Source organism: Ciona robusta, chromosome 11 (genome assembly GCF_009617815.1).
Source record: "Ciona robusta chromosome 11, ASM961781v2".
Lineage (NCBI taxonomy): Eukaryota > Metazoa > Chordata > Ascidiacea > Phlebobranchia > Cionidae > Ciona > Ciona robusta.
The window spans coordinates 2,953,800-2,977,085 of record NC_143245.1 but is presented as its reverse complement, the minus strand read 5'-3'; the positions used below and the strand labels follow the sequence as shown (position 1 = coordinate 2,977,085).

General features: G+C 35.8%; 4 protein-coding genes and 15 non-coding genes across 19 annotated transcripts; 5 read left to right on the top strand and 14 right to left on the bottom strand.

Annotated features, from left to right (window-relative positions):
• Positions 1-156: 156 nt before the first annotated feature.
• On the bottom strand, positions 157-3,081 carry LOC149728072 (neuferricin-like). Its single transcript, XM_089889244.1, has 5 exons — positions 2,702-3,081; positions 2,308-2,478; positions 1,703-1,843; positions 1,356-1,542; positions 157-1,089 (listed from the first exon to the last, which is right to left on the bottom strand). The coding sequence occupies exons 1-5, from the start codon at positions 2,895-2,897 to the stop codon at positions 876-878; spliced, it is 909 nt and encodes a 302-aa protein (XP_089745370.1). The 5' UTR covers positions 2,898-3,081; the 3' UTR covers positions 157-875.
• A 178-nt stretch (positions 3,082-3,259) lies between these two features.
• On the bottom strand, positions 3,260-5,866 carry LOC149728071 (uncharacterized). Its single transcript, XM_089889243.1, has 5 exons — positions 5,389-5,866; positions 4,945-5,161; positions 4,560-4,830; positions 4,335-4,481; positions 3,260-4,260 (listed from the first exon to the last, which is right to left on the bottom strand). The coding sequence occupies exons 1-5, from the start codon at positions 5,546-5,548 to the stop codon at positions 3,379-3,381; spliced, it is 1,677 nt and encodes a 558-aa protein (XP_089745369.1). The 5' UTR covers positions 5,549-5,866; the 3' UTR covers positions 3,260-3,378.
• Positions 5,867-9,270: 3,404 nt separating this feature from the next.
• LOC149728070 (T-box-containing protein 2-like) lies at positions 9,271-11,191 on the bottom strand. Its single transcript, XM_089889234.1, has 4 exons — positions 10,935-11,191; positions 10,579-10,849; positions 10,309-10,455; positions 9,271-10,203 (listed from the first exon to the last, which is right to left on the bottom strand). The coding sequence occupies exons 1-4, from the start codon at positions 11,048-11,050 to the stop codon at positions 9,571-9,573; spliced, it is 1,167 nt and encodes a 388-aa protein (XP_089745360.1). The 5' UTR covers positions 11,051-11,191; the 3' UTR covers positions 9,271-9,570.
• A 1,994-nt stretch (positions 11,192-13,185) lies between these two features.
• Positions 13,186-14,887, top strand: LOC149728069 (T-box-containing protein 2-like). Its single transcript, XM_089889248.1, has 4 exons — positions 13,186-13,369; positions 13,490-13,760; positions 13,891-14,037; positions 14,134-14,887. The coding sequence occupies exons 1-4, from the start codon at positions 13,254-13,256 to the stop codon at positions 14,752-14,754; spliced, it is 1,155 nt and encodes a 384-aa protein (XP_089745374.1). The 5' UTR covers positions 13,186-13,253; the 3' UTR covers positions 14,755-14,887.
• A 2,509-nt stretch (positions 14,888-17,396) lies between these two features.
• Positions 17,397-17,516, top strand: Trnal-caa (transfer RNA leucine (anticodon CAA)). Its single transcript has 2 exons — positions 17,397-17,434; positions 17,478-17,516. It is a non-coding gene; the product is annotated as a tRNA-Leu (tRNA).
• A 198-nt stretch (positions 17,517-17,714) lies between these two features.
• Positions 17,715-17,854, bottom strand: LOC149728067 (U4 spliceosomal RNA). Its single transcript, XR_016386118.1, has one exon. It is a non-coding gene; the product is annotated as a U4 spliceosomal RNA (small nuclear RNA).
• A 481-nt stretch (positions 17,855-18,335) lies between these two features.
• Trnat-ugu (transfer RNA threonine (anticodon UGU)) lies at positions 18,336-18,407 on the bottom strand. Its single transcript has one exon. It is a non-coding gene; the product is annotated as a tRNA-Thr (tRNA).
• A 171-nt stretch (positions 18,408-18,578) lies between these two features.
• Positions 18,579-18,650, bottom strand: Trnat-agu (transfer RNA threonine (anticodon AGU)). The gene has a single exon. It is a non-coding gene; the product is annotated as a tRNA-Thr (tRNA).
• A 170-nt stretch (positions 18,651-18,820) lies between these two features.
• On the bottom strand, positions 18,821-18,892 carry Trnat-agu (transfer RNA threonine (anticodon AGU)). Its single transcript has one exon. It is a non-coding gene; the product is annotated as a tRNA-Thr (tRNA).
• Positions 18,893-19,222: 330 nt separating this feature from the next.
• On the top strand, positions 19,223-19,342 carry Trnal-caa (transfer RNA leucine (anticodon CAA)). The gene is made up of 2 exons: positions 19,223-19,260; positions 19,297-19,342. It is a non-coding gene; the product is annotated as a tRNA-Leu (tRNA).
• A 198-nt stretch (positions 19,343-19,540) lies between these two features.
• Positions 19,541-19,680, bottom strand: LOC149728062 (U4 spliceosomal RNA). Its single transcript, XR_016386119.1, has one exon. It is a non-coding gene; the product is annotated as a U4 spliceosomal RNA (small nuclear RNA).
• A 483-nt stretch (positions 19,681-20,163) lies between these two features.
• On the bottom strand, positions 20,164-20,235 carry Trnat-ugu (transfer RNA threonine (anticodon UGU)). The gene has a single exon. It is a non-coding gene; the product is annotated as a tRNA-Thr (tRNA).
• Positions 20,236-20,409: 174 nt separating this feature from the next.
• Trnat-agu (transfer RNA threonine (anticodon AGU)) lies at positions 20,410-20,481 on the bottom strand. The gene has a single exon. It is a non-coding gene; the product is annotated as a tRNA-Thr (tRNA).
• A 330-nt stretch (positions 20,482-20,811) lies between these two features.
• On the top strand, positions 20,812-20,931 carry Trnal-caa (transfer RNA leucine (anticodon CAA)). Its single transcript has 2 exons — positions 20,812-20,849; positions 20,886-20,931. It is a non-coding gene; the product is annotated as a tRNA-Leu (tRNA).
• A 198-nt stretch (positions 20,932-21,129) lies between these two features.
• Positions 21,130-21,269, bottom strand: LOC149728058 (U4 spliceosomal RNA). Its single transcript, XR_016386133.1, has one exon. It is a non-coding gene; the product is annotated as a U4 spliceosomal RNA (small nuclear RNA).
• A 484-nt stretch (positions 21,270-21,753) lies between these two features.
• On the bottom strand, positions 21,754-21,825 carry Trnat-ugu (transfer RNA threonine (anticodon UGU)). The gene has a single exon. It is a non-coding gene; the product is annotated as a tRNA-Thr (tRNA).
• A 171-nt stretch (positions 21,826-21,996) lies between these two features.
• Positions 21,997-22,068, bottom strand: Trnat-agu (transfer RNA threonine (anticodon AGU)). The gene has a single exon. It is a non-coding gene; the product is annotated as a tRNA-Thr (tRNA).
• A 330-nt stretch (positions 22,069-22,398) lies between these two features.
• On the top strand, positions 22,399-22,518 carry Trnal-caa (transfer RNA leucine (anticodon CAA)). Its single transcript has 2 exons — positions 22,399-22,436; positions 22,473-22,518. It is a non-coding gene; the product is annotated as a tRNA-Leu (tRNA).
• A 198-nt stretch (positions 22,519-22,716) lies between these two features.
• LOC149728054 (U4 spliceosomal RNA) lies at positions 22,717-22,856 on the bottom strand. Its single transcript, XR_016386116.1, has one exon. It is a non-coding gene; the product is annotated as a U4 spliceosomal RNA (small nuclear RNA).
• Between the last annotated feature and the right edge of the window lie 430 nt (positions 22,857-23,286).

The window sequence follows — 23,286 nt, the reverse complement described above, 5'->3', positions numbered from 1 at the left end:
ACCCGTTTCTTTCCCAACTCTTACTCGCTTCATCTGCGGACTCGTTCTCACACCAATTGCGAAGTTCGTTCTGAGACTTCACTAATGCTTACAGGCTGAGTCACAGCATCATAGTCGTACGCACATCCTGATAATTTATCCATGAGTCACCACATGTGCAACTTAATGGGTAATTGTATTCATTTTAACATTACTTAATTTTGTAAAAACAATTCGACAACCCAGTTCATTGAACAAGCATGGCGTATTTCGTAAATTGTGTATCTATCCATTTTTTGAAAATAAATGTTCACATAAGTCAATTTAAACCAGCAACTAATTAGATTAACAAAAACGCATTTACAGACTTTCAGTAGGTTCTAAGAAAATGGTGTAGTAGGGAGGCTATAACCTGCTTTATAAAGCAGCAAAATATTTACAATAATGTTACCTATATACAATGCAACAAGGTCATTGGAAGACTTGGTGATTCTGTTGCTTAAACACAAATAAAAGGCAATATATATTTGATCGAAATTAATAACAAAATTATTTTGTACAAAAAGGAAGACAGAATTAAAGCAAGTTAAAAAATAAATTAGACGATATATAGAAAAATAATAAATTTACTTGATGCTTCAAACTCATATATGCAAAGCAAAAAAATAGTGTATTTATGAATTTTAAAATAACTCGACGAGTACATTATTGTGTCTTAATAAGAATATATTTTGCGCAGAGTATACTGTATTACTATACACTAAAAAAAATGCTAAACAAAACGTCCCTTTTATAAATGTTGGTAATTGACAACATTAGCATACTTTATTAACGGGCTATAGAGTTCATTTTTGATCATAATAATTGCCTATAGATAGTAGTAGTACGTTTTTAAATTATTTAGGTTGCTTAATCACACAAGAGTCTGATGTTGAATGACAGCCATTATACTCGCGTAGATATGGGTTGTCAAGATCCCCTCGATTTTTACCATCATCTGTTCCATAAGAAGGTTTACCAGCTGTCCTTACACAAGCACAACGAGGGGAAGTTGCACCTGGTGGATGATATTGTCGTGGAACTCCAACCCAGTTTCTTTCCACACCACCACTGTTAGTGGAAACAAGGGTTAAACAAGCACACAACAGAAACTGCATACAAAACAGTATAAACAGACTAAAATGGTATGGTGCATATGCATATGACAATTTATTATGTGACTGCTCCCGCAATGCAATTGGACAACTGTGTCATAAGTCGCCATGCTTCAAATATACATGTTATTATTTAAAGTTAAATTTTTAGTGGATATTTTAAAACAAGTACACTATTGCAAATTTGCTGTTATATAAACTGATGATTTCCAACAGTCAGACCTTTTTGTTGAACACCAAACCCTGGAACCTTTTGCAGCTGATGATTCAGAGTTACACATTGGTAGGATTTTATTTTCCTCATCTTCTTGCTTTTTAGCTTGTTTTGCTTCAGCAATCAGCTTGTTAGCGTTTTTCAGTGCTTCAGTTGGTTCACCATTCTCATCATAAAATTGACCAATTACAGTTCCTGTTTTATTAGTTGTTAAGAAAAATATTAAGTTTTGAATAGAGCTAAGCAGAGTGTATTACAAACAAGTTACAAAACATCCTTTGAGACAGCATGCATTTAAAAATATTGTAGATACAAAATTGTTGCTTATCGGTTTTTAAGGAAATCTAGGACTAACCAACATATGTATAAGAAGAAGAATAAAACTGAATCCAATCATCAAATCCAATCATTAACTTTGAATCCATTCCTTCAATATCATCTGTTAAACCTTCATCAGAAAAATCTCCCGTCACAAAACCTTTGGTTCCATCACGACCTGATGATAAACAATTATTGCTTGTGTGGCTGCCATTGCTTTTTAATCTATATTTCTAATAAACTCTGATTCGCTCAAAGGGGCATACCAATCAAAATCAAAATTTATATATGAATTTAGATAGTGAATAGCTGATTCTGAAAGTAACCCCAAAGTTTTATAAAACGAAACGAATTTAAAAAAAATTGTGTAAAAGAAACATACTGAAGTAAAAAAAAAATCAGTATTGCGACAAAAACTGATAATTCATGGGATTTTAATGTCAATTAGTGACATGGCTAGGGAACAAATGGAGGAAACACTTTTTTCAGAGACACCGACTATTTGTCTAGAATTCAGTAGTAAAAAAAAGTGTGGAACTTTACGATCAATTAATTTTAATTTCTGTTACCTTTTATAAATTAAAGTTATATGTATATATATATATATTATATAAATGTGAGAAAGAGAATGCACGAACTTACCTGCAAAGAAGTGGTAACCACCACCAGGTCCATAATGCTCTTTCCCCTTACTTACATCAAAGACTTTGCCGAAAAAAGCGAGGTATAAACCTTTGCTTTCATCCCCACCCCGATAATTATCCCACAAGTCTTGCTTCGAAAAAATGCGGTTTGTACTTTTAACTTCATTGTCTACAAAAAAACAAAACTGGATGCATTTAATATGTTATTGTCCGCCTGTTGTCTTACTGTTGAGTTAAATATATTTATATATTAATATATGTATTATAACTTAAAACTATAGTTTCACAATTTTATTTTAAATTTGCTTGCAATTTGTAACAGTAGTAAAGTAAGTGTAAGTACGTCAGACTTTTGTAAAAACATTCTATACAGAATAACGCATTGTTCATACCAGTTACTTTTTCTTGTTTTTTCGCGTTATGACTGTCATCCCGTGCCGATTGAAATAAATCCACAATCGGCTTTGGTGTAAGTTTTAAAACCGTGTTTAGTATTTCTTTAACACGGGCGTCTTCGGTAGAACGAAAGTACAAACCAGCGCCGACAGCCAGAACAATAACAATAAAAGATAAACGCAAACAACCCATCACGTGAGTTTGAATTAAAAGTAATTCAACGTACGACGTAGCGTACAGCGAAAGTACTTAGGTAATAGGTAGTAGTAGGTTCGGTTGATCGTCAAATATACATCAGCATAGATATCTATTATCTTATACACAGAGAAAGTTAACGGGCAAGAAGCCAAGAAAGTTCAGCTACAGATGTACAAGAGAGCCTGACTCTCATGAATAGGCACGTTTTATTATAAAAATAACATAATTTTAGTTTAACTAATTTCAAATTTAACACAGTGCGCATCTGAAGATCTGTGTATTAACACTGTTTAAATGAACCCATGGCCCAATAAAAATATCTTTTGTATGTTATTGTTGACGCTTAAGAGACCACATTGTTGGTGTAGAAAATTGTATTGGAAAACACGCGGTACAAAATCGAACTGATGTTTGGTTTATAAATACAAATAAATCATAAATACAAGAATGGGGAGACGCATAAAAATATTTACATTTAATAAATCGGGCTAAATGAAGCAGAGGTTGCCAAAAGATTAATTGCACAACTTATGTCTCCATTAATTTCAGCAGAGTTGGAGTTGGCTGGTCCAATGTTGTTTGGTGAAACATCCGTCGATAATACGTCATTTAGAGTAGAGATCACGTCGGTGACTTCTTTTATTTCTTCATCGGGGTTGCTCAGTGACGTAGAAATATATCCCTCGTCAGTTGAATCCAGTGGAGACCGAAAACAGTTGGCAACTTGTACAGTGCCGCATGCAGTAGTAATTGGGTGCGTCGTGGGCACGAAACTGGTAGGTGTTTGAGAAACAACATTTTCTAAATTGACTTGCTGGTTATAAAACGAAGATGTGGTCGTTGGTACGCTGAGCTCGAGATGTGATTCTGTGTGTGTGGGGCTGTTGGAGTCTGCCGAAAATACCGGGGACGCTTGCATGTTTGACTGTGCTGGCCTGAAGTCAAAATGTTCACTCTCAATATATTGTGCTTGTGGAGGGGAATAGTGATTATAGGGCTGATAATATTGATTATTTGGCTGGTTGTGACTGATTTCATTCAGCGGCATCGGGTGTTGGAAAGTGGAATTGTAGTGATGTTGTGTTGTGTTGGAATATGCTGGCGACAGTATGGGATGTTGGGTCTTGTAAATATTTTCATGATAAGGTGAGCTCCCATGCCAGCGTTTTGCCATTTGTGCGAGATCGTCGCCAAGTTGAGATGGTTGTACTCTCTTTCTTGAATATTCTTGCGGGATATTTGGTTCGACGACATGAAGATCGCATTGTTGGTTTTGTGCAAGCATATTTTTGGTTTTTCCTCCATTTGAGCGAAAACCCCGAGCAAATGGGTTGTTGTTTATTTTCAATTTGGTAACCTGCGTAAAAATAAAGTTGAGATTAAATCAAATTATTTAGAAATGTTAACAGATTTTGTGGTTTAAAATCTTACCTCGTGATTTTGATAAGCGGTTACTGTGACGAAAACAGTTTGCGGAAAAGCGAAAGTTGACATCGGTTGAAGATGCAAAGTATTGACGTCATCAGTACGAACGATGTGGATACGAGGTTGATACCGATGCATGGAGTGTATGAGGAACTGGCGGATACAAAAAAAAACGAATAAAACTCTGTTGATACTGCCAAGTTAGTTGGCTAAAATGTTTTGAGGTCTTACCTTTCCATCGGCTGAGTTTCCACAAGAGTTTGTGAGTTTTACTTTATGAAACGAAATAATTTCTTTCATCCATTGTTGCCCGCTGCAAGGTGAGTTGGGGTGTAAATAAAATCTCTGCGGAACTTGGGGTTCTCCCCGACCCGCTACCACCCACTCCCCGTGTTGAAACTTGTATCTGTTTTCGTCCACGCTCGAAATATCCATCAGTACGCAATATTGAGCATTCGGGTCCATTCCCGACATTTTTACTCGATAGCCGGGAAACATTCGCCTAACGAAAATAAAATTTACATTACACTCTAAGATGCAGCTTTATACTATATTATATACTTCTTACTGGTTGTGTGCAAATTGCAAAGTATCTACACTAAGGTGGATAACTTACCTTCCAGTTTTTGTAACGATCATTTCAGTCTGTGCCGCTGAAAAACTATCCCACAACTGCCGGTCATGTAGATGAACTTGAACCTGTGGATCCAGCGGTGAACGAATTGCGTGGGCCTCGGTTCTTGGTTGACTTTGATAAAATCGGGTTTGTGGCGGTTGTGATAAACCCATTTGTAGTTCCGAGGGATTTGTTGGTTCATGGTAGCTGGGTAAATCTGCAACGAAAGCAGTATTTGAATACATGTTTTGCGAAATACACAATCTTTTTTACTGCTTTATTAGTTTTTAAAACCACCATCTTTAGTGCATATTTGTTATACGTGCGACTCTAAGAATAAAACGGGTCAATAATAAATACTGCCCCATAATTATTGATCGGAAATTAAAATATATATTTTGTAACCTCTTACGGTAGAATAAAATACATAAATCTTTCCCATACCTGCTTGGTGAAACTTTTCATCTTGCCAAGTTGGTGTTAATTGATTTTCCTTTGGGCTCGAAGCATCCGATTCACGAAAAGGAAGTTGGAAATTATTTATCAAACTCTGATGTTCTTGATCAATCTCATTTTGCCAATGAATTGGAATCATATTCGCCATAGTCTTGTCTGGTCCAATAAAACTTACAATTTCCTCTCTCTTTCGATTTAACTCGTACTTTCAGTTTGGTGTATATCCAATGAGAACAGAAAGCGGAATGAGGTACTGTGAAACTAAACCCGTTTTATAGCGAGACTCGTTTTCGATGCCACTTTGATCTTAACGAGTCATTAACAAGGACAACTGCTTCCTGATAAGCCTCCGAACTCTCCTGCTGATTCAAGTCTAGCGCATGCAGAACACTCCAAAACTCAGTGTGACGCATACCGTCTTGCATGTGGCGCGTTGGTTTGATGAAATCGCTTTAAAAATGTGTTTGATAATTTCATTATTATGGTTTGATGTAGAATAGCCTTGTTAGTTTTTTTTATTAAACAGCTTCGTTTATAGAGATTTAAAGGTAATTTTGACAACTAAGTTGACAGTCCGCCATATGAAGCCATTTCCTAAATATGTTATGTGTTAAGTCTATTGTTATTAGTAGACAATAGTTATCGTACGTTGTTACCAATGTCACCTTCGCTTTTGCAAGCTTGTTACGTTGTTAACCAGTTGGGGATCATCCGTTTAAGAATGCGACATAAGTCTGTCACAAAAACTAAAATTTTATTATATAGTGCTGTGGGGTAAGATGGGACACATTCAGAACATAATATCCTTATCGTGTTTTTAAACAATTAACAACGGTATATAGGATTCGTAAGAAAACGGTTTTCCATTTCTTTGAATGTTCTTCTTAAAAATAGAACGAAAAGGTCTTCAAAAAAGTAACGATAATTGTAAAACGTTTCCATCGATGGCTAAAACCACATACGTTTAGGTTAAACCCTTATTCTACTCAAAGTTGCCTAATAGTTTTAAAAATATTTTAAATCAATTTGATTAAAACTAATATATGGGTATGTCTTGCATAGTTTTATATACCGCCGTATTTAGTGTAGGCCTCTTATGTATTATTGTAAGCAGAAAACTAGCCAAAATATTGCCCATAATATAGCTCGGATTATTGTTCATTCTATGTATATTTCGCACTTTAATGGATAGGTTCGAATTTGATTTAGTTTAGTGTATCAATATAGGTTTGGTCTTTGTGGTGGATCAAAAAATAACGCTTACCGCTTTTCCTTATTATCGCACCAACACCGCTTGCAACCAGCAATTTCGAAAGGTTACCGCAGCGGGGTCCTCATTACTTATCAACAGTTGTTCGGTAATTACGCCATTAAACTTGACACGCGTACTCCGTTGATTACTTTCTCGCTCACAAAAACTACGTGGAGCTCAGTTTCGATATACCTTATTTTTAAACTAACGAAAGTAATTTATAGTAGGGTGGGGGAAGATGGGACACATTTTCAATCTATTTTCTCCTCCAATTTGGTAGTAAACAAACATTCAACGATATTTTATAAAACTTTATCCTCACGGCTCCCATAGATCGTTGTCAATTGTTTAAAACACGATCAGGATATTTGGTTATTATGTGTGAAAGGTGTCCCATCTCCCCCCATCCTACTATACAAATACTACATATGTTATTTAAAATTGCCAGGGCAAAACGTGTATATTCGTACAGTTAGCACACTGATCTACTAAAGATTTTAACATGTTCCTTAAATGTCTCCCTGACACCCGATGCATAGTTTGTTTTAAAACTGGGCTTTCGTGATGTTGAAAAATATCCTGAAAATGCCGGGATAAGCTGTATTAATATATTTGTATTCCGACAAAAGAAAATTAAACTGAACCCTTATGTAGCTAAGTTTAATCAGAAAATTATAGTAATCTGTATTTTAAATAAATTAAAAAAAATATAATTATGTTCAAGTAGTTTAGAAGCTATTAATTGTCAACTATAAGTTGGATCATTTTTATGGGTATATTTGTAGGCACATTGTTGCATCGCCATTTTTTTTACTGTAGCGGTTTGATTTTTTTCGAAGGCTGTTTTGTGTTTTTCAAACTTCGGTGGTGCATTTGGATCACATTTTACCATCTATATCCGTAAACGAATTCAAAACAATATATGCATGCATAGCGGGCGCTTGCGGGTGGGTTATAGGCAAAAACTATCCATGTTAATAATGTAACATTTTCCATTTTTAAACGGTGTGAAGCGCGTTGCGATACAATACTATATATTTAGCGGGGATGCAGCATCTTCAGTGAATTTTGAGGTAAACTGAAATACCCTATGCATTCAACTTCAAATGGATTGATGGGAATGGACATCAGTTCGGTTGTGGTAAGCATAAGTGGTGTACTGAAACACTACCAAAATGTGCCTTTTCTGCCTTATGATCGCTGAATATTCTTTGTATTATTCGCGTTCCACCAGGGATTATAACATGAGATGGAAATACATATGGTGGTGGTGGCTTCTGTGACAGAGAAATGCTCCATTTATGTAATACGAATCCTTAAATTGGGCGACTGGTTGTGAAGCGACGCTACATTTTATGACAAAAAGTATTTGCAAGCTAATACTGATGCTATCCTGGCACAAAAAAACAGGAGGCTTTATGGCATGAAACACGTGCGCGAAAACGAGGACAGGAACTAAGTTTTACACCAAAGAGTATAGCATAACGTTTACTTGTTTCCATAAATGAAACATGTGTCTATTAAGTACATTTAGCAGGGTGAGGAAGACTGGACACCTCAAGCACTTTTTAACATTCAAATAAATACCCTGATCATGTTTTAAACAATTAACATCGGTCTATGGGAGCCATGGGGATATAGTTTTATAAGGTTTTAAATGTTTGCTTTACAAATGGGACTATAAAATAGAAATGGGCATTTTAATATGGAATTTAAAACATTAGGCTGCATCAATAAATCTGTATACCAATAACACAGTTAATCGCTACATTTTGTTGGCACGTATATGTGTCCTTATACAGTAGGGTGGGGGGAGTTGGGACACTTTTCTTTGTTTACTACCAAATTGGGCAAGAAAATAGAATAAATAGGTGTCCCATCCTCCCCCAATCTACTATACATCTTTTTTGTATCTATTGTCGTCCAAGCTCGAAACACCTATCAACACGCAATGTTGAACATGTATAGCCTATATACGCATTTCTGCAATTAAATCGATAAATCTGAAATATTTGTTTTGGTTCGAAATAGGAAATTAATGATGTCTATCGCCATTTTGTAACGAAGTGTTGTCATGTTGGTGTCCAGTTTACAGAAAACGCTTGATTCTTTACGAATTATTTTTTGGTAAATATTTTAAACACAGAGCTTTGATCTTGTAATGAGATAATTAGCTACAATGACAACTTTCTGTTAATGTGAGTTGTCACCGCGGGAGTTGGTATCATGTTGGTGGCACACGCTGAGACGTCGCACTGCTTCACTCATGTTTTATCAATTGTTTATTAACTTTACCAATCGGTGTATACACTAAAGATGAAATGTTCCCCTACATTTAAAGTTTAACTTAACTTTGAACACGTTTTGTTTGTGTTTTTAAAGGATTACAAACTTTATAGTCCATATTATAACTGCCATAACCAAAGCTTTAAATCAGTATTATATAAATTTACAATATACTAAAGAAATAGTTTATTTTAAATTATGTCATTTTATATTGATGTTTACAAATTTTATTTAGTGCTGTAAAACAATTGTTACATAATCCAAGTATAAAGCAACGCAATACGATGCGGACGTTGTGCCGTCTGCGTACTATTTTGAAGGAAAGCCTATTATGTCACGTGCCAGACGTCGTATGCCACAATCTGCATTATCGCGACGATAGTCACCACGAGCCTTTTTTAAGAATCGGAAATCAGAAGAATAACAATAGCATCAAATAGATACCAGAGAAATTATACCCGACTTTGTAACAAATGTCAGATGTCAGCAACGGCGCTTGCTTAAAAAGTACATTTATTCATGTTTTGTTGTTGTTATTTTATTCAACTATAGGACACAATTACTAACAGTGACAAAAACGCATTTTTCGAACAATAACAAAAAAGTATTAAAAGGAACTTTCAAATTTGTATTTAAGCAAAACTGTCAATGTATTGAAAATTGTTATAACAAAATTGGGTGTTTTCCAGATGGACATCATCAGGTGAATTTTGTGGCGAAGTGAAATAACTTATTGAATTAACTTCAGATGAATTAATGGGATTGGACATCACTTTGTGGTGGTAAACATAATTGTTATGGGAGGGAAATACCGGATCAAATGGTGGTTGTTGGTCGTAATACTGAATATTCTGTGGATGAATTGGATTGTTTGCGACCGAGAAGTCGTAGCGATTATTGCAAGGACTGACGTCAGAATATTGGAATGCATATGGTGGTGGTGGTGACCCATTATGATTCTGAGGATGTACAGTTTGTTGTGAAGTAGAATAACTTTGTTTACAATCAGCGGGTAGGAAGTGATTTGTGCTCTGGTACCATGCCGTTGGTTGTAGGTGAACATGTTCACCACTCAATACATTTTCGAACTTCATTCTTTTTTCCAAATTCGATGTTGTTGCTTCGGGGGAATATCTCTGATTATTTTTAGTAAGGACTTGTTGATCCGTAAATGTTGAAACTTGTGATTTTCTCTTCTTTGTTTTAGCACCGTCTTCACGGAAACCTCGTGCAAACGGATTGTTTGCAATTTTCAGTTTAGTGATCTGTTGAATAAAATAATGTAACATGAGGTATATCAATACTATCTTTTGATATCTAAGATAACTTTCGCTTAATGAGCTATATATAAATAAAAGATGTTATGTTACCTGTCCGTTTTGGTAGGCCGTGACTGTGACGAAAGCAGTTTGTGGAAAAGCGAAAGTTGACATCGGTTGTAGATGCAGAGTATTGACGTCATCAGTACGAACGATGTGGATACGAGGTTGATACCGATGCATGGAGTGTATGAGGAACTGGTGGATACAAAAAAACGTTAAAAGCTCTGATTATTAAAAAAATGTCTCGCTCAGTTTTTTTTCTATAATTCACTATTATATTATGGTCCCTATTTTATATGTACCATTATGGGCGCTTACCTTTCCATCAGCTGAGTTTCCACAAGAGTTTGTGAGTTTCACTTTATGAAACGAAATGATTTCTTTCATCCATTGATGCCCGCTGCAAGGTGAGTTGGGGTGTAAATAAAATCTCTGCGGAACTTGGGGTTCCCCCCGACCCGCTACCACCCACTCCCCGTGTTGAAACTTGTATCTGTTTTCGTCCACGCTCGAAATATCCATCAGTACGCAATATTGAGCATTCGGGTCCATTCCCGACATTTTTATTCGATAGCCGGGAAACATTCGCCTAAAAGTAGAAAATATTAAACATTAACAAAAGTTTTTAGCGGTCATGAATCGTCCACATTTTAAAATAAAAAGGTGATATTTACCTCCCAGTCTTGGTAACGATCATTTCAGTTTGAACAGCTGAAAATTGTTCCCACAACTTCCAATCCTGAAGATGAACTTTCGGTTCAAAGGTTGGGCTTCTCATGTCTGTCGCCATTTTGTTACGATATGTTTTCTTGTTGGTGTCAGTTGACAGGTTACACTTGCTGTTTCTTTACGAATAATTTTCGATAATGACTCAGAACGCCAAGCGTTACGTTTTATAGGAACACTCTTCAATTTTTTTCTGTTTGATCTTATAATGAGATAATTAGCTACAAAAACAGTTTCCTGATAGTGTGATTTGTCACCACGGGAGTTGGTATCATGTTGGTGGCACACGCTGAGACTTCGCACTGCTTCACTTATGTTTTATCAATTGTTTTTAAACTTTCCCAGTCGGTGTATATTAAAGATCCCCGACATTTAGGGTTCAATTTAACTTTGAACATGCGTTACAAATTTGCATTCAATATATATTAAAAACGTTTTTGTCTGTAATTAAAACAAGTAAAGTGTTACCAGCAAAGCACGATCAAAACATAATGTAAATATTACCATATATCACAGAAATGGGTAATTGGATTTAGATAAGTTTATATTTAAACTTTATATTGCAGTGTGTATAAATTTGTTTGTGTATAGGCCAGATGTAATGCAACACAATATGATGCGGACGTTGTGCCGTCTGCCTGCTATTTTGAAGGAAAGCCTATTATGTCACGTGCCAGACGTCGTATGCCACAATCTGCATTATCGCGACGATAGTCACCACGAGTCCTTTAAGAATCGGAAATCAGAAGAATAACAATAGCATCAAATAAATATCACAAGAACTATACCGACTGGTAACAAATGTCGCATCGCGGTGATGAGTTTTGACTTGAAATGCATAGGGCGGTGGTGACGCATTCTGATGCTGGGGCTGTATAAATACGTTAACCACTCAATACATTTTCAAACATATCTTTTTAAAACGTTGTTATTTCAAGGAATAACCAACGTTGTTATTTCAAGGAATAATCAACGCTGTTATTTCAAGAAATAACCGTGGTTGTTAATGCTGAGTAAAGATTCGAATATGCAATGCCACATTGATACCAATTCATGCAGTGTATAGGGACAAGTTAGCAAAAACCAAACCGTTTAATACTCTGTTGAGGTGACTGCACGGCTATTTACTTGGTGCGAAAAATGAACATAACACAATGTGGAATTTGTTACAAGATCGGAATTTTTCTGTTATCTATTTGATGCTATTGTTATTCTTCTGATTTCCGATTCTTAAAAAGGGCTCGTGGTGACTATCGTCGCGATAATGCAGATTGTGGCATACGACGTCTGGCACGTGACATAATAGGCTTTCCTTCAAAATAACGTCCGCATCTGCGTTGCATTATACTTATAACTTCATACGAACTGAAATGTAAAGTTCAAGTATAAACTTCTCTAAATACAATTAACTATTTCTGTGATATATATAGTAGGGTGGGGAAGATGGGACACCTTTAGCACAGAATATCTAGATATCCTGACCGTGTTTTAAACAAATAACAACGGTCTATGAGAGTCATGAGGACATATTTTCATCTTTCTTTGAATGTTCTTTGTTTACTACTAAATGGGGCCAGGAAATAGAGTTAAAAAGTGTCCCATCTTTCCCCACCCTACTGTAGTAATATTTACATTATGTTTTGAAAGTGCTTTGCTTGTAACATATTAACGTAAACTTTTCTAAATTTGATTATCCATTTCTGTGATATTTGGTAAGTAGGATGGAGGAGACGCGAAACCTTACAAATTCAAATATCCTGATCGAACAGTTAACAACGGTCTATGGGAGTATAGTGAGAATACAGTTTTTAATTCTTTAATTTTTTGTTACTAAATGAGAAAAAACTGAAATGAAAGTGCCCTATCTTTCCCTACTGTACTACATTTACATTATGGACCAAAACGATTTGTTATATAAACAAAATTAACGTAACGCATGATCAAAGTTAAATTAAACCTTAAATGTCGGGAATTTTTAGTCTACCCCGACTGGCAAAGTTTATAAACAGTTGATAAAACATAAGTGAAGCAGTGCGAAGTCTCAGCGTGTGCCACCAACATGATACCAACTCCCGCGGTGACAACTCACACTATCAGGAAACTGTTTTTATAGCTAATTATCTCATTATAAGATCATACAGAAAAAAAATTGAAGAGTGTTCCTATAAAACGTAACGTTGGGCTTCGGAATCATTATCAAAAAATATTCTTAAAGAATCAAGTGTATCCTGTCAACTGACACCTACAAGACAACACTTCGTAACAAAATGGCGACAGACGTGAGAGGCTCAACCTTCGAACCAAAAGTTCATCTTGAAGATTGGAAGTTATGGGAACAATTTTCAGCTGTTCAAACTGAAATGATCGTCACCAAGACTGGGAGGTAAATATTATTTTATTTATTTTGGAATGCGGTCGATTCATAACATATTAGCAAATTTAAAACATTTTTTTTAAAGTTATAAAGCTGCATCTTGTGTAATGTAAATTTTATTTTCGTTAGGCGAATGTTTCCCGGCTATCGAGTAAAAATGTCGGGAATGGACCCGAATGCTCAATATTGCGTACTGATGGATATTTCGAGCGTGGACGAAAACAGATACAAGTTTCAACACGGGGAGTGGGTGGTAGCGGGTCGAGGAGAACCCCAAGTTCCGCAGAGATTTTATTTACACCCCAACTCACCTTGCAGCGGGCAACAATGGATGAAAGAAATTATTTCGTTTCATAAAGTAAAACTCACAAACTCTTGTGGAAACTCAGCTGATGGGAAGGTAAGCTTCTATATAATGGCATGGTGGACGAATAATATAGTATGGACCATAATAACAGTGGATTGTAGCAAAACTGAGCGAGACATTTCTTGTAATCGTCCGAGCTATCAACGTTTTGTATTTCCAACAGTTCCTCATACACTCCATGCATCGGTACCAACCTCGTATCCACATCGTTCGTACTGATGACGTCAATACTTTGCATCTTCAACCGATGTCAACTTTCGCTTTTCCACAAACTGCTTTCGTCACAGTTACAGCCTACCAAAACGGACAGGTAACATAACAGCTTATATATATGTCCCACCAAGCGACAGTTTGTTAGATTTAAAGATAGTATTGGTATCCCATCTTACAATATTTTATTCAACAGATCACTAAACTGAAGATCGCAAACAATCCGTTTGCACGAGGTTTCCGTGAAGACGGTGCTAAAACAAAGAAGAGAAAATCACAAGTTTCAACATTTACGGATCAACAAGTCCTCACTAAAAATAACCAGAGATATTCCCCCGAGGCAACAACACTGAATTTTGAAAAAAGAATGAAGTTCGAAAATGTATTGAGTGGTGAACATGTTCACCTACAACCAACGGCATGGTACCAGAGCACAAATCACTTCCTACCCGCTGATTGTAAACAAAGTTATTCTACTTCACTACATCCTCAGAATCATAATGGGTCACCACCACCATATGCATTCCAATATTCTGACGTCAGTCCCTGCAATAATCGCTACGACTTCTCGGTCGCAAACAATCCAATTCATCCACAGAATATTCAGTATTACGACCAACAACCACCATTTGATTCGGTATTTCCCTTCCATAACAACTATGCTTACCACGACGAAGTGATGTCCAATCCCATTAGTTCATCTGAAGTTGATTCCATAAGTTATTTCAGTTCGCCACAAAATTCACCTGATGATGTCCATCCGGAAAACACCCAATTTTGTTATAACAATTTTCAATACATTGACACTTTTGCTTAAATACAAATTAATAATTAGTTCCTTGTAATATTTTTATTGCTATAGTTCAAAAGACGTGTTGTTGTCACTGTTAGTAATTATGTGCTAATTTGTTGTTGTTGTTATACACTCAGAATAAACCATAAAAAATGTATTTTTTTGAAGCAAGATAATGCTGACATCTGACGTTTGTTACAAAGTCGCGTATAGTTTCTTTGGTATATATTTGATGCTATTGTTATTCTTCTGATTTCCGATTCTTAAAAACGACTCGTGGTGACTATCGTCGCGATAATGCATACGACGTCTGGCACGTGACATAATAGGTTCCCCTTCAAAATATTACGCAGACGGCACAACGTCCGCATCATATTGCGTTGCTTTGCAGCTGGATTAAGTAAACTTAAATAACTTGCACACTCAAATGTCAAGTTTAAATGAAAAGGTAAAGTTCTTTCCGGCAACTGTATATTTTGTTCCGAATACTTTGTTTCAAGTATAACATGCATTTCCTTGATTATAGCTTTTTTTTACACTTCTATAATTTTGCCGGAAACACTTTTTTTTTCAAAAGTAATGTCTAAAATCTTTTTTTTAAGTTAGTGATCAATAAGTTTCGTTTTGAGATCATTAAATTTTGTTTCGAAAACAATATTTTTGTTATAAAAACAATAATTTTATTCTGAAAACACTATTTTTTGTTACAAAAACAAAACATCTGTTTTCAAAACAAAATTTTTCTTATCAAGAACAATATACTTTGTTCCGAAATCGAAATACTTTGTTTCGAGTATAACATGTATTTGCTTGAATACATTTTATTAAAATACCCTAATTTTTCTTTAAAAAAAACTATTTTCGAACCCAATTTATAACGTCTAAAAAATCGATTTATTAACCAAAAAAAAATTTTCGTTTTGGGATCATTTTAAGATGCAACAAACATTGAGTTGATACATTGGACATGAAGACACCAAGGTATGATGCATCAGTTGTAGCTTTGTAAACAAAGAATGTCACAGCAAAAATGTTTCTATATTTCTTGTGAAGCATTTTGTGAAATATTATTTTGAAGCATTTTATTAATACTTATAAATAAATCAAAGTCACTTATTGATTTAACGATAGTAAAGTTCCGGTTAATAGTTGGGCTACATAAGAGGTAATCTGTTTAATTGGTCATGCAAAAAAAAAAAAAGTAATTTTACCACGCATCATAAAACTGTAATTTAAATTATGAAAATTATCTTGATGGGTTAGTATCAAAACATGCAGGTAAATTATAATAATATGCAATTTTTTTTATAACTTTAAACTACAACCACAGCTTTTCCGGTGATTCCACCCTCTAGCATGTTTATGAATGAACTAGGAATATTTTCAAACCCAGTATAGTGAGCGTTTCACGGACTTTAATTTTTTCCTGAAACACAATTAAAGTTCGGATCGAGTATATTACAGAAGAATTGATATGACTATAGAGTTTGGCCCAAAGCCAGTAATAAACAGGGCATTGAAATTAATAGGTATTTAACAAACTTAAGCTTTAGACTTATTCAGATAGAGTAAAAATACAAAAAATGCAACGTGGTTTTTTGGTATATAAATTTAATTTTTAAACCAACAGAGAGAGAGAGAGAGAGAGAGAGAGAGAGAGAGAGAGAGAGAGAGAGAGGGAGAGAGAGAGAAAGAGAGAAAGAGTAGGGCTCTAATGAACGGGCACGTATGTTTAACTTATTATATCAAGTATAAAAGTTTATAGTTGTTTTAAACGCTCTTACAAAAAGAATTGCACCTCTGGTGCCGTGGCACAGAGTTTTGTGCGTCTGGCTCTAACCCAGCGGTTTTAGTTTTTAATATATTTTTAGCGTAAACGTAGCACCTTATAGCATGAAGGCATTAGCCCTAACCACTTTTGCCACGAGCAGCGACGAGCCATAAATATATATGGTTTAAAAAATGGTAATGCAATCATGCTAACCACGTACTATTGCAACAGCCGTCACACAAGTTCTATTGAGTATTATTACGTAATCACCCACATTATCAAAGAAAAAATTAATCCCATTTGGAGCAATCTTTTTCAGAATGTCTGTGTAAGACTCACACGTCTTATAATTAAATACTTCGTCAAATCCAGTCGACTTTGGAAATTCAATTTTTTCCTCGCTTCCACAGCAACCGATCACCCCTGGTTCGCGAGGAACGAAAGTCAGTTAAAAGGTATACACAGGCAAACACCGGTTTGCATTAAGATACCTTGATAATAGCAATTTGCGAACCCAGGATCTCCTGTTTACTAGACAGGCGCTTTACCACTAAGCCATGGCGCCGATGAGCGTAGACACGCAACATTTCAATTTCAACTCAAATAAAATATACCTGATATTTTTATAACGGTGCAAGAATACTATCACGCTTAACATACATAAGCAACACTTAATTCAGCTAACCGATCATTAGTTTAAATATAGATTATTTTGGTTTTAATCCACATGGATGATTTGACAGGCCTCTGGCTTTTTATGCAATTGTATATAGTAACTTAATTTATATGCTGAAACAGTTGAGCTAAAGAAATTTTAAACATCAATTTAACATTTGCGTTTGTTTTTATTTTTTCTCCTTATGGAACACGCCGCATACTCATTCCTTCCAGCGCTGTCAGAATGGCCGAGTGGTCTAAGGCGCCAGACTCAAGAACGTCGTGTTCTTCACCACAATGTGGTGTTGAGTATTCTGCTCTCCGAATGGAGGCGTGGGTTCGAATCCCACTTCTGACACAGGTTTTTAGATTAATTATATGATAATATACATTTGTATGTTTTTCACTTTTATTTGATTGGACACATACTTAGGACATGGAAGCAGTTTTGGGAAAAATCATTATATTGTCACGCGGATTCGACAAACCTCCTGTTTCGACCTGAATTTTGACAACTAATAGAAGTTCTCAACGCGAGGGAATAATAAGAATAAAGGATCCTAAGAACCCTTCAGAAATTGCCACAATCGTCGAATTTCACGGCAATCGGGCGGGGTATTGGTAATAGTTTTCAACTAGCAATAATCGCGCCTCGGATAAACCTCATAAGCTACGATACCGCCACTGCGCAAAGCTGTCGATAAAAGGTAGAATAATCTTTTGAATCGACACAATGTCCTGTTGTTTGTGGGAAATGAGCCTTCACGGCTATTATCTGCATTCCTCTGTCCCCTTAGAAACCAAAGGAGACCGATAACAATCTGTATGTTCAAGTTTAAAAAGAAGCCTGATTGAAGATATTTTATTCGTTTAAATACTTTCAACTGTCGATAGTACATATAGAGGTATTGTGTATGTACAGTGTATTACGTCAAAAAGGTTTATGCTGTGTAAAATAAATCTATCTTTAATTTTTTATGTGTTTAAAAAGGCGTATTACGTTTCGAAACCTGGAAATTTTATTTACAACACACGGGCTTTTGTCCTAGGCCGTATATAACGTTACTGTAAATACATAATATAATTATTGAATATATCATGAATACTCTATTACGTTCCTACGATTAATTGAAAAAAGAGAAGCTCTAGCGCAATGTTTGTCTAGAAAGCTTTTAAGAGGCACCACTGGGGATCGAACCCAGGATCTCCTGTTTACAAGACAGGCGCTTTGCCACTAAGCCATGGCGCCGATGTTTAAATTCGTTAGTACATTTTAAAATTAACCTAATGCATTGTCGCTGAAAATTATACGTTTGGCGACGCTGCAAATGAAGAACATGATATTTTAAATGGATTAATAAATGCTCCAACACTGTACTTTTAAATCGGGTTTAAAATAAAAATTTAGCTGATGTGAAGAAGGCACCACTGGGGATCGAACCCAGGATCTCCTGTTTACTAGACAGGCGCTTTACCACTAAGCCATGGCGCCGATGTTTAAATCCGTTTGTACATTTTAAAATTAACCTAATGCACTGTCGCTGAAAATTATACGTTTTGCGACGCTGCAAATGAAGAAGGTGATATTTTAATGGATTAATAAATGCTCCAACACTATACTTTTAAATGGGGTTTAAAATATAAATTTAGCTGATGATAAAAATGCACCACTGGGTATCGAACCCAGGATCTCCTGTTTACTAGACAGGCGCTTTACCACTGAGCCATGGCGCCGATGATCGTTGACACGCAACATTCAAATTTCAACTCAAATAAAATATACCTGATATTTTTATAACGGTGCAAGAATACTATCACGCTTAACATACATAAGCAACACTTAATTCAGCTAACCGATCATTAGTTTAAATATAGATTATTTTGGTTTTAATCCACATGGATGATTTGACAGGCCTCTGGCTTTTTATGCAATTGTATATAGTAACTTAATTTATATGCTGAAACAGTTGAGCTAAAGAAATTTTAAACGTCAATTTAACATTTGCGTTTATTTTTATTTTTTCTCCTTATGGAACACGCCGTATACTCATTCCTTCCAGCGCTGTCAGAATGGCCGAGTGGTCTAAGGCGCCAGACTCAAGAACGTCGTGTTCTTCACCACGATGTGGTGTTGAGTATTCTGGTCTCCGAATGGAGGCGTGGGTTCGATTCCCACTTCTCACACAGGTTTTTAGATCAATTATATGATAATATACATTTGTATGTTTTTCACTTTTATTTGATTGGACACATACTTAGGACATGGAAGCAGTTTTGGGAAAAATAATTATATTGTCACGCGGATTCGACAAACCTCCTATTTCGAGCTGAATTTTGACAACTAATAGAAGTTCTCAACGCGAGGGAATAATAAGAATAAAGGCTCCTAAGAACCCTTCAGAAATTGCCACAATCGTCGAATTTCACGGCAATCGGGCGGGGTATTGGTAATAGTTTTCAACTAGCAATAATCGCGCCTCGGATAAACCTCATAAGCTACGATACAGCCACTGCGCAAAGCTGACGATAAAAGGTAGAATAATCTTTTGAATCGACACAATGTCCTGTTGTTTGTGGGAAATGAGCCTTCACGGCTATTATCTGCATTCCTCTGTGCTCTTAGAAACCAAAGGAGACCGATAACAATCTGTATGTTCAAGTTTAAATAGAAGCCTGATTGAAGATATTTTTCTTCGTTTAAATACTTTCAACTGTCGATAGTATATATAGAGGTATTGTGTATGTACAGTGTATTACGTCAAAAAGGTTTATGCTGTGTAAAATAAATCTATCTTTAATTTTTTATGTGTTTAAAAAGGCGTATTACGTTTCGAAACCTGGAAATTTTACTTACAACACACTGGCTTTTGTCCTAGGCCTTATATACCGTCACTGTAAATAGATAATATAATTATTGAATATATCATGAATACTCTATTACGTTCCTACGATTAATTGAAAAAAAGAGAAGCTCTAGCGCAATGTTTGTCTAGAAAGCTTTTAAGAGGCACCACTGGGGATCGAACCCAGGATCTCCTGTTTACAAGACAGGCGCTTTGCCACTAAGCCATGGCGCCGATGTTTAAATCCGTTAGTACATTTTAAAATTAACCTAATGCATTGTCGCTGAAAATTATACGTTTGGCGACGCTGCAAATGAAGAAGATGATATTTTAATTGGATTAATAAACGCTCCTCCAACACTGTACTTTTAAATGGGGTTTAAAATATAAATTTAGCTGATGATAAAAAGGCACCACTGGGGATCGAACCGAGGATCTCCTGTTTACTAGACAGGCGCTTTACCACTAAGCCATGGCGCCGATGATCGTTGACACGCAACATTCAAATTTCAACTCAAATAAAATATACCTGATATTTTTATAACGGTGCAAGAATACTATCACGCTTAACATACGTAAGCAACACTTAATTCAGCTAACCGATCATTAGTTTAAATATAGATTATTTTGGTTTTAATCCACATGGATGATTTGACAGGCCTCTGGCTTTTTATGCAATTGTATATAGTAACTTAATTTATATGCTGAAACAGTTGAGCTAAAAAAATTTTAAACGTCAATTTAACATTTGCGTTTATTTTTATTTTTTCTCCTTATGGAACACGCCGTATACTCATTCCTTCGAGCGCAGTCAGAATGGCCGAGTGGTCTAAGGCGCCAGACTCAAGAACGTCGTGTTCTTCACCACAATGTGGTGTTGAGTATTCTGGTCTCCGAATGGAGGCGTGGGTTCGAATCCCACTTCTGACACAGGTTTTTAGATCAATTATATGATAATATACATTTGCATGTTTTTCACTTTTATTTGATTGGACACATACTTAGGACATGGAAGCAGTTTTGGGAAAAATCATTATATTGTCACGCGGATTCGACAAACCTCCTGTTTCGAGCTGAATTTTGACAACTAATAGAAGTTCTCAACGCGAGGGAATAATAAGAATAAAGGCTCCCAAGAACCCTTTAGAAATTGCCACAATCGTCGAATTTCACGGCAATTGGGCGGGGTATTGGTAAAAGTTTTCAACTAGCAATAATCGCGCCTCGGATAAACCTCATAAGCTACGATACCGCCACTGCGCAAAGCTGACGATAAAAGGTAGAGTAATCTTTTGAATCGACACAATGTCCTGTTGTTTGTGGGAAATGAGCATTTACGGCTATTATCTGCATTCCTCTGTGCTCTTAGAAACCAAAGGAGACCGATAACAATCTGTATGTTCAAGTTTAAAAAGAAGCCTGATTGAAGATATTTTTTCTTCGTTTAAATACTTTCAACTGTCGATTGTACATATAGAGGTATTGTGTATGTACAGTGTATTACGTCAAAAAGGTTTATGCTGTGTAAAATAAATCTATCTTTAATTTTTTATGTGTTTAAAAAGGCGTATTACGTTTCGAAACCTGGAAATTTTACTTACAACACACTGGCTTTTGTCCTAGGCCTTATATAACGTCACTGTAAATAGATAATATAATTATTGAATATATCATGAATACTCTATTACGTTCCTACGATTAATTGAAAAAAAGAGAAGCTCTAGCGCAATGTTTGTCTAGAACGCTTTTAAGAGGCACCACTGGGGATCGAACCCAGGATCTCCTGTTTACAAGACAGGCGCTTTGCCACTAAGCCATGGCGCCGATGTTTAAATCCGTTAGTACATTTTAAAATTAACCTAATGCATTGTCGCTGAAAATTATACGTTTGGCGAAGCTGCAAATGAAGAAGATGATATTTTAATTGGATTAATAAATGCCCCAACACTGTACTTTTAAATGGGGTTTAAAATATAAATTTAGCTGATGATAAGAAGGCACCACTGGGGATCGAACCCAGGATCTCCTGTTTACTAGGCAGGCGCTTTACCACTAAGCCATGGCGCCGATGATCGTTGACATGCAACATTCAAATTTCAACTCAAATAAAATATACCTGATATTTTTATAACGGTGCAAGAATACTATCACGCTTAACATACATAAGCAACACTTAATTCAGCTAACCGATCATTAGTTTAAATGTAGATTATTTTGGTTTTAATCCACATGGATGATTTGACAGGCCTCTGGCTTTTTATGCAATTGTATATAGTAACTTAATTTATATGCTGAAACAGTTGAGCTAAAGAAATTTTAAACGTCAATTTAACATTTGCGTTTATTTTTATTTTTTCTCCTTATGGAACACGCCGTATACTCATTCCTTCCAGCGCCGTCAGAATGGCCGAGTGGTCTAAGGCGCCAGACTCAAGAACGTCGTGTTCTTCACCACAATGTGGTGTTGAGTATTCTGGTCTCCGAATGGAGGCGTGGGTTCGAATCCCACTTCTGACACAGGTTTTTAGATCAATTATATGATAATATACACTTGTATGTTTTTCACTTTTATTTGATTGAACACATACTTAGGACATGGAAGCAGTTTTGGGAAAAATCATTATATTGTCACGCGGATTCGACAAACCTCCTGTTTCGAGCTGAATTTTGACAACTAACAGAAGTTCTCAACGCGAGGGAATAATAAGAATAAAGGCTCCTGAGAACCCTTCAGAAATTGCCACAATCGTCGAATTTCACGGCAATCGGGCGGGGTATTGGTAATAGTTTTCAACTAGCAATAATCGCGCCTCGGATAAACCTCATAAGCTACGATACCGCCACTGCGCAAAGCTGACGATAAAAGGTAGAATAATCTTTTGAATCGACACAATGTCCTGTTGTTTGTGGGAAATGAGCCTTCACGGCTATTATCTGCATTCCTCTGTGCTCTTAGAAACCAAAGGAGACCGATAACAATCTGTATGTTCAAGTTTAAATAGAAGCCTGATTGAAGATATTTTTCTTCGTTTAAATACTTTCAACTGTCGATAGTATATATAGAGGTATTGTGTATGTACAGTGTATTACGTCAAAAAGGTTTATGCTGTGTAAAATAAATCTATCTTTAATTTTTTATGTGTTTAAAAAGGCGTATTACGTTTCGAAACCTGGAAATTTTACTTACAACACACTGGCTTTTGTCCTAGGCCTTATATAACGTCACTGTAAATAGATAATATAATTATTGAATATATCATGAATACTCTATTACGTTCCTACGAT